General features: G+C 32.0%; 1 protein-coding gene across 3 annotated transcripts in view; it reads left to right on the forward strand.

The window, feature by feature from the left end:
- The window catches only part of LOC139498712 (uncharacterized), a 35320-nt gene extending 19163 nt beyond the window's left edge, over positions 1-16157 (forward strand). Inside the window, exons 1-2 of one of the 3 annotated variants that reach the window (XM_071287236.1) lie at positions 811-1006; positions 14697-16157. In XM_071287236.1, the coding sequence (XP_071143337.1) occupies positions 14833-15972 (1140 nt within the window). In that variant the 5' untranslated portion in view covers positions 811-1006; positions 14697-14832 and the 3' untranslated portion in view covers positions 15973-16157. Of the gene's footprint in view, positions 1-810; positions 1007-1151; positions 1175-14696 lie in introns of those variants that run through there. The other 2 variants (XM_071287238.1, XM_071287237.1) reach the window with 2 other exon arrangements.
- The last annotated feature ends 338 nt before the right edge of the window (positions 16158-16495 follow it).

Here is a 16495-nt window from a genome sequence, read left to right on the forward strand (position 1 = left end):
TGAACAGCAAAGAAAAAAAAAAAGGGGGGGGGGGTGTTCTTTTGACTTTGTTCTTTTCTATTTATAGACCCATAATGTTGCGGTAAAAATGAAAATCTGAATGATATATTGATATTGAATATGCGATGTAAAATTTAAATAATTTTCAATATATGTTACTGTTCAAATCCGCGCTTTATCATGCTCAATGAAATCTGGTAAGACGTGTCACGTGATTTCACGAAAACGAGATGTCCGTTTGGCCCTCGTTCCCATTATGAGATTAAAAGTTCCTTATCTTTGATCAATTGACAATCTTTATGACGGACATTTAGATCTCGTTCAAACGTGACGATAACAATCATAAGTGATCTGTAATAAGAGACAAAGAACTTCAATGGTACATTTAAACGTGTTGTATTTCGAAAATTCCTCTAAGCCTGATCCTTGTTCTTCTTTCTGGCCCAAATCAATCTCATCTTTCAAAATATTGATTTGAATTTAGCATACAGTGGAGTTATAAATTAAAAATTTTAAATGACAAATTAAAATCCGATAGAAATAATACCTTCACAAGGAATTTTAAGCGACAAATTAAAACATGTATAGATAAAATTGACTAAGTTATAGGTAGATATTGATTTATATACAAAACAACGTTTATGAGTTTATATCTCGAAAGGCCATTTAAGTTTATTTGTGAAAATTTGATACCGCAAAACTTCACCTCATATTCTTTTGAACAATCTTGTCAAAATTTAAAGGGGTATGAAAAACAATACGGGATCCGATATTGTTTTTAGTATTTACGATCATAGAAAGTATTGGTTTAATTTCATTTCTGTTCACTCGGCGTTTAAGGTCAAATTGTACACAGATCAATAGAGCTATTATGGTGAGAACAACAGACATCATAACTTGACTTGTTAACAACGGCATACAGACGTCCAAACAAATATTTATGTTAGGGAAAATTACACAAAATGAAAATCTGCTCTACGAGGACATCTTTTATAAAGAACTTATGGTATGTAGATATCCATTATACATTTCAAAAGGGCTGTGTTGTCGTTCTGTATAATATTAAATGTCAATATACCAATAGGATATATAATAATTTAATTTAAATTCACACATTTATTATATTGTATATAGGAAATATGTTTTGGAGATTCACGTAGCGATGTTTTTGAAGGTAGGTTTATGAGGCGAAAATTATTATCTTTAAATACAAATTGTAATTATGAAATTGATATGTAACCTTAATTATATCTATTACAATTGCTTTGTAATAGAGTTCGTTCATTTATAAATATTATACTACAGGGATCAATTCAACAGAAATATATGTTCAACTTGGTTTAACTGTCTGATATTTATTATAAACCTATCGTAGGCTAAAAATTTAGTAAATAAAAAGTAGATATTCTTGAAAACTTGTCGATGTAAGATTTATTTCTGTTCGATTAAAGTTCATAATGTTAACCCATTAAAACTCTCTATTTGAAAAAAAAAGATAAGATAACTAATTTAAAACGTTTATTATTTCTTGTTAGTTTCAGTGTAGGCAAACATTTTAGCAAATGAAATGTTTATACCCACAAAAGCTTGTTAAACTAAGCTTTGAATACTGTTAAAAAAAAAAACACAACCCCAAAAACCAACCCCACGAAAATAGTACCTGGCCAATTGAAACTTTCACAAAAAGTAGATATCCTTGAACGCTTGTCGATATAAGCTTTATTTCTGTTCGATTAAAGTTCATAATGTTAACCCATTAAAACTCTCTATTTGAAAAAAAGAAGATAAGATAACTAATTTAAAACGCTTATTATTTGTTGTTAGTTTCAGTGTAGGCAAACAATTTAGCAAATGAAATGTATATACCCACAAAAGCTTGTTAAACTAAGCTTTGAATACTGTTTTTTTAAAAACACAACCCCAAAAACCAACCCCACGAAAATAGTACCTGGCCATTGAAATTTTCACAAAAAGTACATTTATGTAGATATCCTTGAAAGCTTGTCGATATAAGCTTTATTTCTGTTCGATTAAAATTCATAATGTTAACCCATTAAAACTCTATTTGAAAAAAAAGAAGATAAGATAACTAATTTAAAACTTTTATTATTTGTTGTTAGTTTCAGTGTCGGCAAACATTTTAGCAAATGAAATGTATATATACCCACGAAAGCTAGTTAAACTAAGCTTTTAATACAGTTTTCCAAACAAAAAAACAAAAAACAAAAAAAGCAACACATAACAACCCTACCAACAGAGTACATTGTACCTGCAACTTTCTGAGATTAAAAGATACAAAGTACTTCAGACAATTGATTGAGAACATTCTTAGATAGAGTCCATTACCATATATAACCCGAATAATTCAGTCATTAAATACCATTCCTCTGGTATTGCTTCATAAACCTCGCAAGTAGCAGAGATCGAATACGGCCCCTGGAGGGACTAAATTATGGCCATCAAATAGTCGCCATCACTCGAGAATACTTTAACTCCGTCCTATCACATGAGGAGGAACAAAGTTCTTACTTGACTTAATGTTTTATTCACTTACTAGTTCATCATAATATTGTTATACTTTGTGGTGTTCGTTAAATTGATTATCAGCTTGATAATTAGATATACGAAGATGAGGTATGAGTGCCAATGAGATAACTCCATCCATGTCAAAATTTATAAAAGTAAGATTACCATTATGTGTCACCAATGTACGGCCTTCAACAAGGCACACCGAACAGCAAGCTATAAAGAGCCACAAAATATTACTAGAGTAAATCCATTCAAAAGGGAAAACCCAACGGTTTAATCTATATAAAAAAACGAGAAACTAGAAACACTTATGCACCACATCAACAAACGACAACTACTTATGACATGTGCAAACTAGTACAGAGACATATTTTAAAAACAAGGAGACATGGTATGATCGCAATTCAGACACAATTTCCCCACAGACCAAATGATTAGGATTTTGAGAATTATAGGAAACTGTACGATGATCACAATGAGCAAAATCTATACTGTATGTTGTTAAGGGCACATGCTAAATGTCAAAGATCGCATGTGCTACTCTTTTGATAAATATGGAGAGGTTAAATAAATCCCGCATCAAGAGGCTTTTTATTTTTTTTGTGTGTATCATTGATACAATCAAAATAAAATATCGAAAATACAATATTTTTAAATAATTAAATTATGATTTCCGGTTATTGGTCATGTTGGTTGTTTTCTTATGTTATAAAACCATTAATCCAGGGTCCGGCCAGGAATCACACATCAGCACTACGCCTCTATGGAACTTTTGAAATATTTGAAATAACTCAATCATTTTTGTATCAAATATTACCAGCGGGACAATGTTTATTTTGAATGATAACAAATGTGTACAATTTAAATAGGCGAGTATAATTTCTCAGGTCAGATGAACCTGTTTATGTTCTTCCGAACTTCAGGAACTAATGTACGTTCTCAGCCTCTTAATTACAATTAAAGTACTTTTTTAGCATTAATCATAATGTTGTATTGTCATGATGTGATATAACTTAGTGACAAATCCAGGTTCGAGGTGTTGTACCCCCCCCCCCCCCCCTTTTGTTTGACAACTATTGATTTTGTATGAGGACATACATGTATGGTTGGAACTATCCTTTTTGAATGACTATCATGTGTTGGAACATCCTTTTAAAAAAAAGTCTTGATCGGCGCTTGCGACTGTCTTTTAATTAAACTGCAGACAAAATGATTATGAACACTTAGCTAGAAAGTAGTGGGTGCATGAATGAGTTGGCTTTGCCTTGTCTCCATCGTTTTGTACACACTTACTTATAAGTAAAATATATGAATTACTAACAGCTAGCATTGTTGGCGTTCCGGCAATTTAAAGTAGCGAAATTTCTTTTTATTTAACACATTAAAGTATGGCTAATACGGATTAGATTTAAAAGAGGTTTGACAAATATTAATCTTTCAATGAAATATTAATTAAGTTTGAAATGGATATTAAAAAAATAATAGATCTGTATTCAATTATATGAAATATAAATTTAATGTACATATAGGTCACATAAACGAATGGCACAGAAGGGGTAGGGATTCAACATTCATATATAATTATATAAGCCTTGGATGTTTTTGTTGATGAACATAAAATGATATCGTTTGATCATTTTGTTTCTGTCATGGGCTACATTTTTTTTTTGGTTACTAAATTTACGGTGGTATACTTAAACAAATCTAAAACTCTGACCATCAACTCTGATGTAATTGACCACGCCACACTAACATCTAAAAGGAGATTCATGCACTAGACATGGCTTTTTAAAGATTATTTTCGTCTAGGTATACTATAATGTCATACTGACATACTGAAAATAACATCTAAAAGATGATCATTGCACATGGTCGTGCTTTTTTGGGGCTGTTTATCACGTCATAACGTAAATCTATTATTTGTATGCTGATTGAAATTTTAGTCTGTAAAAATCTAATTAAAGTATAGATCTCTGATTTCTAATATATAGTAAAACGAAATCAGAGATTTTAATAAGATTGAGTCTGTAAAAACGTGGAATAGGCTTTTTAACTTACTTTCACTAACTGTTAGTACTTTTGGTTCGATACCTTGTGTTTTAAGTCTTTATTGTCAGGGTATTTAGGGGCTTTGTGTCTATCTGATAAAACGAGCCATTCATAAGGCTTACTCATTTGATAATTTGCTCCAATGTTGTGCTGTTACACAATTGTGCACATTAGGAGGGTAGTGATGGTTCTCTTTTCTTGTAAGGTTGTTTCATTGGTAAACAAACCACATCTACTAATCTTCATAGTGATTGATTATAATATCACGCAGGGTATATACATGTATAGTTGGTACAAATTAAAAGTACACTAATTATATAAACCTTTATTGCCTAGTTAATATTCTTCTAGCTGACTTAATATAAATGTACTTAGTATAACATCGTGTTTATTCAATGAAATATGAATTATATTTCATTTGTATCGGACAAGTCAGGAAACTATATAAATGTTCCACTTAATTCGCTTTCTATTGGTTTTTAATTTTCACTAACACAAGAGACATTTGTTAGCGGGTTTTAAATGGTTTGTATTGATGTAAGGGACTCTAAACCATTTATAAGTTAAACGATTAGTTTTCTGTGATTAAAGCAAACCGTTGTCCATAAGTGCATAATATTTAATAGTTTTTTTTGTATACTAAATGGCAGTTTATGTTGTACTCTTGAAAATAAATCGAGCAATATCATTAAGGTACACAACAATCGTTTATCAATGAATGGCAAAAAACAAACAAAATGTCCAACGATAATACATCAAACGATTTTAAAATTTCGCACAAAAGAAATTAAAAAAAAGATTCAGTTTGACAGGAACTACCTGCATTTGGAAATGAAGTCCTTACCATCGTCCATGTGTTCAATGAAACGTACGCATGGATTCTTGGACCATGTAAAGTAAGTTTTCATCTTTATACATATCCAATACATATATAATAATTACATTAGATATATGTTTCATTATAATACGTTATTCTGATTGGCTAACTGCACATCACATGTTATTCCGTAAGCAATTGCATTAGACAATAAAAAATATCATTCATGATAACTTTATAGGGTTGTAAAAGCGTTGACCGTGCGTACATTTTTAGAATGAAGCGCTTACGCGCTTCATACAAAATGTACTTCGGCCAACGCTTTTATACCCCAATAAATTTACAAAAAGAAGCATTCAATTCTTAAATGTATTGTTGTATGCACGCTTTGTAAATATTCTTATAGTATAAATTGTTCATGGGAGAAGACTTTATAAGTTGGATTAACTTGTGTCTCATCCCTTTTTATATTTATATAATAAGCAAATAAAATGTGTTTTAACTGGACAAAAACTAGCCTAAATTTACTTTTATCGATATATGCATCCCTAATCCTGACGGGAACTATTGGGTTTAATTTGAAACGGATATTTAATATCACTTAATCAGACAATAGATTCTTCCCATTGTCGAAGGCCGTACGGTGTCATACAGTTGCCAACTTCTACTTCATTTGATCTCTGGCGGAGAATATTTCAAACTATATCTTCTTATTTTTATATTTAAAAGAAGGAGGGTAAAGTAAAACATTTTATCATTTTTTGAGCTAGTTGATTGGAATAGAATTTACAATATATTATCATCAGATCGAATCTGGAACTGCCTACCCTTCCGTAGCACATAAACTTACTCCTGTTTTTAGTTTATTCATCGTTGTTAAATAGTAGTATGACATCACATTGCAATTTTGTGTGAATTAAAAAAAAAAATCGAATATTTTAAAGTTTATTTAATGCAACTGAAATCTTCAAGTTTACATTTCTCATGACTTCTTTTGTATACCGCCAGTCATTATAGATTTATGCTTTAAGAGTTTAATTCATTAATAAAAGAAACAGTATGGTTTGAAAGAGTAAATCGAAAATCGTTGTAAATATATAGAGGTCGCATTTCTAAAACGGAATCTCAGTGTTGTGTGAATCTGAATGAAGAGGGACTGAAGGGATTAAAATGCGTTTACCCATTTGATAAAAAAGTGTCTTTGATGCTATGTTTACAAGAAACTGAACGGCGATATATGCTAAAAATGGCACAATATTCAATCACCGATGATATTTTCTTTTTTCTTCTTTTTCTGTACAAAAAAAAAGTTTGATATAACCCTATTGAACACCGTTTTAAATCAATATTTGTTAAAATGATATTACGTTTAAGATATGCTATAGGTGAGATGTATACGGCAGTTGATAGTTAACAAGTTTACTTTCCAATTGATTTTAATTCTTCAGATTTATGAATCGTTATTGTACGTGTTTGACTTTGGTAGTAGCTATTTCTATAAGTGTTTGTTCATTGTAAAAATAAATCCTTGTACAAAAACGCTTTTAAGACTTAGCGGAGGAACACTATGTTAAGCCTTTATAAAGATAGATCAAGATTTTGTGAAGATAGAAATATTTTTGATAGCAGAACCGTGAGAATATATGTCACATTGCTCCGAAAGAAAATGCAATTTGTTCTAGTAGTATATATATACATGTATATACTCTTACAATCCAAAAGTTTGCCAAAATATCAACTGCAGGAACTTTGTGTTTGTCGCAATCTTTTCTGTCCCTGAACTTTTGATTTCCCATTAAACTTTTAACTAACAGAGAGTTTTCCTTAACTATATAAGCAAAATAAGTATATGTAAACAAAACATATATATCATTATGATAAAGGGGATACACAGACATGCTGTTCTTCATCCTGAGTACCATCATCTCCCTAAGCAGGTCTTTCTCTATTTTTCCTCCATTCAAACTATAGCCCCCTTCTATCTCTCTGTCTCTGCTAGAAATTGCTGTATCGGATTATCTGAAGACTTTACATTGTTACAAAAGTGGTAAATTATTTTACCATCTAACAACACTGTAAACGGGGGGAAAATCCTATTTAGCACTTATATGCATAGAATATCTGGTTTTAATACATAATATAAAGAAAGCATTTTTATAAAACAATTTTATATCATTGGTTTCGTTTCCTTTTTGTTTATTCAAAACATATATGTATCCTGACAGATAAGGAGAAAGCATTTCAGCTGTTCTAGTTTTATATAGTTTTCCTTCATTGTTTTCTTTCATCTTTACTGATTAGTAAGTGGTTGGGGAAGGGGTAATAGAATCATATTCAAAACAGTGTAGATGTGGCCATTGATTGACAACCTTAAATTATCCCATTGACGGGGGCAGATTAGGTGAACGTGTGTCTGTAACGACAACTGCTCACTACTTACTTATTATAGAATTTAAACTGTTGGGTCACCAAAGGTTCTCAACGCCTTTAATATTAAAATAGTTCGAAAAATTAATCAGGAATAACTTTATGTTTTGATTTATATTATTGATATAAATCAAAACATCGTGTTATTCCTGATTAGTTTTTCTAATTTCTTTATTTAGGTGTTGAGAACCTTTTGTGACCCCACAGTTTAAGTGCCTTTAACAAGTGCATAGTGAGCAGCGGTTGTTACAGACAAACGTTCCCATAATCTGCCCCAGTCAATGGGATAATTTAAGGTTGTCAATCAATGGCCACAGCTACACTGTTTTGAATATGATTCTATATGAATTTCAGTTTTTCAGTTTTGATTCGCGTTTTTCCCCTCCATTACTTTAACCAAATAAATGCTACCAAGCAGTACTGGTTCAGGATAAATGTCAAGTAATACAGTTACAAATGTATAATTAATCAGGGATCGTTTATTTCCATTTAACCTCTTCTCACTTACTTAATATTATGTCGGAATAGGTTTAATATTTAATAATAACCATAGCTATTTATATCTATTGTTAAGTAATATTAATTCTTTGTGGGGTAGTATTGACATTTTATAATAATCCGATTAATTTTGGTTAAATATGACTGTATTAGAAAACCTGTCTTAACAGTTCCCTAATTACATGAAATAGACATGTATGTTTTGATTGACAGGAATATCTTAAGATTTTAATAACTGATTGAATGTGCAACAGACATCTGTTGATAAAACTAGCCTTGTAATCATCGAAGACGAACCGAACAAGCAAAATGAATTGTTTTTAACGGATTACCATTTACCACATTTAGAGTTACTATTTACAAAGAGGAATACGAAATCCAATGACGTAAATATACCATATTTTTACATATTTGAAAATTTCGATAATTTTTGAGAAATCAAATACAATGTAACAACAATTTCAAGAGCAAGAAAAACTTTAAACTTTCTATATAAAAGTAAAGAGATATATAATAGCTGCCAATGAGAACACTACCCACCAGAATCTAAAAAAAACAAGAATGTAAACAAATATAGGTCTTTAACAAGGAGCACACATCAAACAATATAGTCAGTTATGATAGACCTCGACATGACAAAATGTGAAAAAAATAAGAATAGTAATATATGGCTTAATTTATATGCTACAATACAAAATCGCTAAAGTTAAGGTAAACACAAGTATGACAGAGAGCAACAAACAACTAGATTACAGGCTGCTGACGTAGAACAGGTGTAGAAAAATATGACGGAACTTTCCATGTTCGTGAGTGCTCAACCCTACCTGGGGATGGTGTGTTGCAACAAGAAATGTGCTATATATCATTTTCTATTTAATCATTTTGATTTATTTTTTATCTAAATCATTTACAAGATGAATGTATTTTATGCTTAAAAGTAACATTAAAAGTAACATTAAGCATAAACAGATATAAAGTCAACAAACCTAAGTTTTGAACGAACAATTTTCGGGCCATATAACAATCAATTAAGAACAAATGAAAAATAAAACCCATTTACTATTAAAAATATTTGGCATGGACTATTGGTCTGTTTTCTGGAAATGGCAGGACTTATCAATTCAGAAGCCTTCTAAAGGGGTTAGGGCGGATTCAAAGTTAGCTACTGAGGCTCCTACTATTCATTGGGGCTCCTAATTGCTATGGTCATTTGACCACTGAGGTAACTAACGATCAGGACGCACACACATCTACTTTAAAATATATTTAGGATGAAATGTATAAGTAAAGCTGGTTCTAATATTGTATGAACTTAATTATAAGATTGTGACTAAAATTACGGATTTAAAGGGTGCTACTCATTACACACTTTGTCATTCCAATAAAATAGAAAACAGGCCTGAAATGAAGTGTGCATAAATATGTTCAAATGTTAGCGATCTTAGAAATGTCTTTTATATCCAACATCGAACATAACACTTCTTAAATCATATTCTCTGGGCGCTTTTACTGGAGTTTCCGTTATCGCCAACTCTTCCAACTAAACATTTGAAAACCAAACGATGCTAAAACGAGCATCACTTAACTTTAAGATTAGAAGCAAATATTTGAATAGAAACTATTACATAGCAACGTTAACGATCGCATTGTGGAAACAGACTAATAAACCAAAGATATGCAAACACCAGCAATGTACGCAATAAGGTAAATAACACTATAAAGACCCCAACTCAAGGTTCTGTCTGGCTGGTTGGCATAATATTTTCTGCTACATATAACTCATGAAATTACTGATATATAAATCACCCATTGTATTCCATCAGTTGTAATTAATTTGATACATATTATGTATTTAAACCGATACTAATCTTATAAGACATGCTAAGGCCGTACATTGACCTATAATGGTTTACTTTTTTAAAATTGTTATTTGGATGAAGAGTTGTCTCATTGGCACTCACACCACATCTTCCTATATCTATTCATAATTCATCTCACTATTTCACTTTAGCTTATACCTATCTATGGCCATTTAAAAAAAAAATATGTTAAATTCCAATTCATAATTTGTAAAATTGTATTAATTTCAAACTTAGTTGCTAATTCCTCAGTGAAATTAATATGAATTTTGGCTGTTCTGGTTAGGGTTTTGGGGTTTTATGTTCTTGGAGTTTTTTTTCGTAATTTTTGGCTTTCTTAATTTTGCTATCCATCGTTTTTGTGTGCTATTTTGGCTTCCTTAATTTTTTTAATTTTGTTATCCATCGTACCCAAGAAAGTTATTGAAAACGTCACGGGTCACGTGTCGCATATGGAATTCTGTATCATTACATACTAAGTCTTAAATTGTATCTTGTTGTTTCTCGATTGGTGTCTTGATTGGTGTACGAGTTGAACTGTTCAATGTCGTTGATAATTTCTGTTCCAAGTCATGATGCTGTTATTCAGTTGTGGTCATTGGTCGCTCTTAAGTATATTCGGTTTTATTAAAAATTAATTTCCTTATATTCATAGCTCAAGCTGTAAGTTTGATCGAGTGAATGTAGTCGTTTTGGTGCCTTTTAGCTTACTTTACGATACGGGTTTTGCTCATTGTTGAATGCAGTACGGTTACATACGGTGGCTTACATCTATGTCATTTAGGGTCTTGCATCATGGATTATAGTTGTCTCATTGGAAATAACACCAATTTTGAAATCGTCTTTTCAAATTGAAAACGCAAGGCTAAACTAATAAAGGTTTAACTATCGTATGAACTTTAATTAATAATAACAATTTCCTTTTAAGTCACTTTAAGATTCATCCACATAATATTATTTTAAACCAACTTCGGGAGCTATCATTTGATTTTTATTGCGGGAGGGGGGGGGGCTAGGATGAAAAATCCCCCCCCCCCAATAAAAATCAAATGGTAGCTCCCTTATATTCGGACCATTTATATTTTCGCGACTTTTGCGAGATGTAATTATCGCGAATATTACAAAATATCATCTTCTATAATATTCATATGATACGAAATCATAAAAAAAGGAAATATGGAACATAAAATAAAGTCGTAACGCGAATTTAAGTATTCGCAAAAATGATTTGTTTATAGTACATGTATACAGCAAATAACTTGTAAATTGAAAATTATCACGACTTTCTATTTATTAGCAATGTTTTTACTGATGCAAGTTGAAGTGAAGAAAAAAAAAGTGATAGCATCTTTTTTTTTACCACGACACCTACGTGTTATACATTATTGTTACACAATTTCATTCATTACCAAAACAAATTTAATTTCATGCAATTAATACAAATTCGTTCTTAATAAGGCTTTTACAAAAATTTGAAATACAATTTGGATATTCTCTCTGGAATATTATATTGCGTAAAACGTTTTTCTTCGATCATGCATATAAAACATTTAAAAAAAGAAGAAAAAAACAAAGAGTGATCGGCTCTAGTGTATGGCAAGGAGTGAAACCGTTTGCTTCCGGGATAAAAAAAACAAACCTCACATAATGCAACATTGTATGTGTACACACATGCACAAATAGTATTCCGGAAGAAGGTCCATGTGTTTACCCAGAAAGCAATTTGTTTTTAATCATAATGGCACGTGGAACAGGATACTTCAAGTGTCTTGATAAATATAAATTACCTCTTAACACAGCAGATACATTTAAGATTTAATTAGAATTTGTCAGATGTATGCATGTTCGAAGCTGTTAATGTAATAATTCAAATGAATATTTAATTATAAAGTCTAATGAAAATTTTCAATAAATATCATTGAAATTGCGAATGTTTATATTCCTTGATAGGGTGGAAAATTAAACCGATTAACTGCGAACTGGAACACCACCTTCTAGCTTAACCAAATAGAATGACAGTTTTAACTTGATAAACTGCCATAAAACCTTAAAATTGAAAGATAAAACATGTTTACATGTAATTCAATCAACTATAGTCAGAATGTTATGAACTGAAATTTTATTTTGAGCCACTCGGGGAATAACCAATTGTTTTGTTTTCTTCAAAGATTTACTTTTTGATTGTAAACGAAACAACAGACTCATAAATAAATTACAATATATACATGTATGCATGAACACTAATGGTTACATTGCAGGACTGTCTCGAGAAATTCATCTTCAAAATTCTGTGGTATACATTGAGAACATGCATTTTTTCCACTGTATTATTTCAGTTGTTGTTATGTACAATTGAGGACAAATGTTTGCATCTGTATGAATTCTGTTTTTTTTTAAACAAAATAGATATGAACATGATGAAACATTGTAGCAAAAACATTAGACAATCACTGTATACAAGTCTATTGCGTTTATCAATCTATTCCACGTGAAGAAGGTGGGAGGCTGCATCACCAAACTCTACTGTTGTGACTTCCTGGTTGCGTTGTCTAGCCTTAAGTTCATCTAATCTGTTGTTGATTTCTACATACTTCTTTTTGGGGGCCTCTCTCTTCCCACCGGCTGCATACTGGATCATGATCAGGCCGTTAAAGGCTTCCTCTTGTTTCAGTAGTTTAATCAGTTGAAAGATGTTTGGATGTGGATGCGTGACATGTTCTTCATCTTGCTGTGTCATCCCTCTAGATGATCTGTTGTCCTTGGTCCTTGTGTTAAGTAGTGGTTCCAAAGGTGACGGTTCTGTTCAACCCAGTAAGTTGTTACATACATGTAGTCTGTAAAGGCTGTGTAGTTGATGTTGGTATCAATCTGATCTGTGTCTGTTAGGGCATTAAACCACACATCTTCAACTCAGCAAAGGGTATACGTGGAAGTACAGCGGCACGGCGTACTAGTTGATTGATATTGTCGTCATCCTAGTATGGAACCTGAAGACCTGTTTCTTGTGCTTTTCTCCAGATACATTGCGTGTAGTGGAAGAAACAGTATTTTGCATTGATGCAAGGAAATAGAGAGTATGCTGCATTTCGGGTGGCGACTTCATAGTCCAGGAAGGTAGTGGTAGGCTGAAGTTGTAGTTGGTGTTGGTGGCAGATATCTTTAAGTGAAGTCAGGAACCTTGTATATACTAGTTCACTCTCGGCTGGAACTAAACTGTTTTACGAGTGGATACATTGCTTCGTCAACCATTGCGTGAAAGTGTACAGTTGGAAGAAAAGCCTCGGACAGGTGTAAAATGTACCATCACCATATATGATATCTGCAGCTGATAAGTGTGTTAGATTCTTTTGCGTACTGAAGAATTTGATTAGCATACTCCCTACTGTGTTGTCGTCTATTAGCAGGATCACCTGTGGTTGTATGTGTCCAAATACCATCTTTGTTGATTTAATCAACAGTTTTTGGTAAAACTGGAAGGTTCTTCTTGCGTTTGTTGCACATTGTGTTCTTGCAAGATGGAAAAGTTGGAATGTTCTATACAAGTTCTTGTGTGTCGTCGTTCCATTCGTCATTATTTTATATCTTTGATTATTGGTCCAAGTAATTATATTTTTAGAATATACTTTAATTGCACATTTTAAGATTATACTTGGTTATGATATTATTTATATCATGATTTATTAGTACAGCAGACAACTTTTTAAGGTAACAAATTCACAAATTTAAAAATGAATATATCTCCAATCTATTTATCAGATTTTAATTTTTTTTTAAGTATTTCTTTGATGAAAAAAAGAAACATATTACAAATAAATAAGGTATTATACCTAAACAGTGTACCAAATATGTTATGCTTTGGAAAAAATACAGGTAAATCTTAGGTGAAATTCTAATTAACTTTGATTGTTATAAAACAAATTATTTATCAAAACATCTATTGTTATTTGCAAGTGGGAATAGAAGGAATAGTATTTTTAAAAAAGTGGGAATAGGAGGAACCTCCGTATATTATCACACCTTACTATCATATAATATATTAAATGACTTTCTAGGTTAGATTTTACAATTAAGGCTAAGTGTCAAATTGGAACTGGCGTCATTTTGACTCAATCACTACAAACAAATAATTATCACACCAAAAGTCAGAAAGTCTACAACCAAACAAGGAAGCCGTGTACTTTACTTTGCGTCATCATGCCTTCTGTACTATTCAACGTTATACCAGGTTGTCTTCTGCTGCCATGTTTTTCTTGCTATCGGACTCATGTTGATCACACTTCCGGTTTTATTATCACTTATATATCATAATAAATGTACCATTGTCACGATATGCATCAGTTTCAAGCATTCACTAGTATTAAAAGGATTCAAACGGAAATGAATTAAAAAGGTAGGTTGCTATTGCATTCAATATATCTTTAAGTAGAAGAGTTTTTGTTATAACTATTTAACATTTAGGTTTTATTTATTGCAATGATACTTTAAAAAAGTAAAATGTGTCGATTTGTTTACTTCAGGTACCATGATACCACATTATGAAATCATCTGAGTGCTTTGCCTTGTTTTTGGACCAAAACCTCTGGAATTTTGACAACAACAACTCTGTTTCGCATTTTGAAGGAAGTTTTTATTTACTGAACAGTTCAAAAGACAATGTTAAAATACACCCTAGCGGGCGAGGACGGAACATTTTCGCCTTCACATCGACAGGATAAAACTGACTCATTCATGAAGGAGGCACTAGAAAGTCATAATCCGAAAGGAAAGACAAAATTATTGATGAAAAAACGTGCAAGACAGAAAAGACATGAATATTCACTTTTCCCGCCAATTGCTCAATCGCAGATGCGAAAAGACACTCAGACAAGCTTCAACACCCACCACGATGATAACAACGATGTGGGCTTTGTTAATGGACAAACCATCAGCCGTCTTAATGACGTCACGACGCCGTATGTTTTGCACAGTAATTATAGCCATAAGGTTGAAAACATATCACCTGTGCCAAATATTAATGCTGCTAAAGAGTTAACTCGTATTTCTCAACTGTCAAACGGCAATATTGTAGAAGTGCAAAGGATAACGAAGGACAATTCATTTTTGTCCGAAAATAAACATGCAACTTCACCTTATATTGAGAGAACGGACAGGAAAGCAAAAACTGACAGACGACAAAATAGTAGAAATAAAAATTTAAATCTTCAACAAAGTTACGAAAGTGATAGAAATCCTAACCTTTTACTAAATACTAATAAAATTGGATTAGTAGAGCGACTCGACAGGAATAGATATAGAGAAATTAAAAAACCGAAAGGAGATGAAAATTTTTCCATTCGGAAGAAAATTGAACAGTTTCGGAAGTGGCATGAACAAGAAATGATCAATCATAAGATTGAGAAACTTCACAAGGAGATCGATGATCAGTATGACGCGGATAAGAAAAAAGCAAACAAACCGCTTATTAATGTCGATGAACTGCCTACGGTATTTAGTCCGAAACATAGTAGTACACACGGTAAAAAACCGAGCTTAGAAGAAAAGGGACGTAATAAAAGTTTGCATGAGGATATGATTCAGGATGACTCTGGCAGAACGGAAATAGAAAGATCTCCATCCGAACAAACATGGCGGACATGGCGGGATGTGAACGATTCATATGCATATACGGATGTGAAAAAATATATTCGGGACAATGAACTTATGGGAAATGAGAAAGAGGATTGGATTAAAAAATGGGTTATAGAAGTTAATTCGGCGATGGAGTCAGATTCTATAGAAGGGAGTGTTACATAGTAGATATTATTTCAATTTAATGAATTGAAGCAATCTGTGATATACGATTTTTAAGCAATTTTCACATAATCATCAAATCATCTTGCCATGACAATTTCTTTTGTCATTTCTTGTTTTTATATCAAATTGTGCAAATGGAAGTATTTCATAATTTATTTGTTTAAAAATGGATTTCAAATCTTTAATGATCTCTTATTAATCGAAGTCCAAAGGATAAAAGAAAACAGAAAAAAATTTAGAATGGAAATGAGGCATGTATCAAAGAGACAACAATCCGACCAAAGAGCAGACAACAGCCGTAGGCCAGTAATGGGTCTTTTTACACAGCGAGAAAATCTCTCACCCTGAGGCGGGCCTCAGCTGGCCCCTAAACAAACTATGTACTAGTTAAAAAAAACCCACCAAACTCCAAAATATATAAAACACTAAAATTAAGAAACATTCAAGAATAACAAAGGACAGAGGCTCCTGACTTTGGAAAGGCGCAAAAATGCGGCGGGGTTAAACGTGTTACTGGAATTTC

Source organism: Mytilus edulis, chromosome 12 (assembly GCF_963676685.1).
Source record: "Mytilus edulis chromosome 12, xbMytEdul2.2, whole genome shotgun sequence".
Classification (NCBI taxonomy): domain Eukaryota; kingdom Metazoa; phylum Mollusca; class Bivalvia; order Mytilida; family Mytilidae; genus Mytilus; species Mytilus edulis.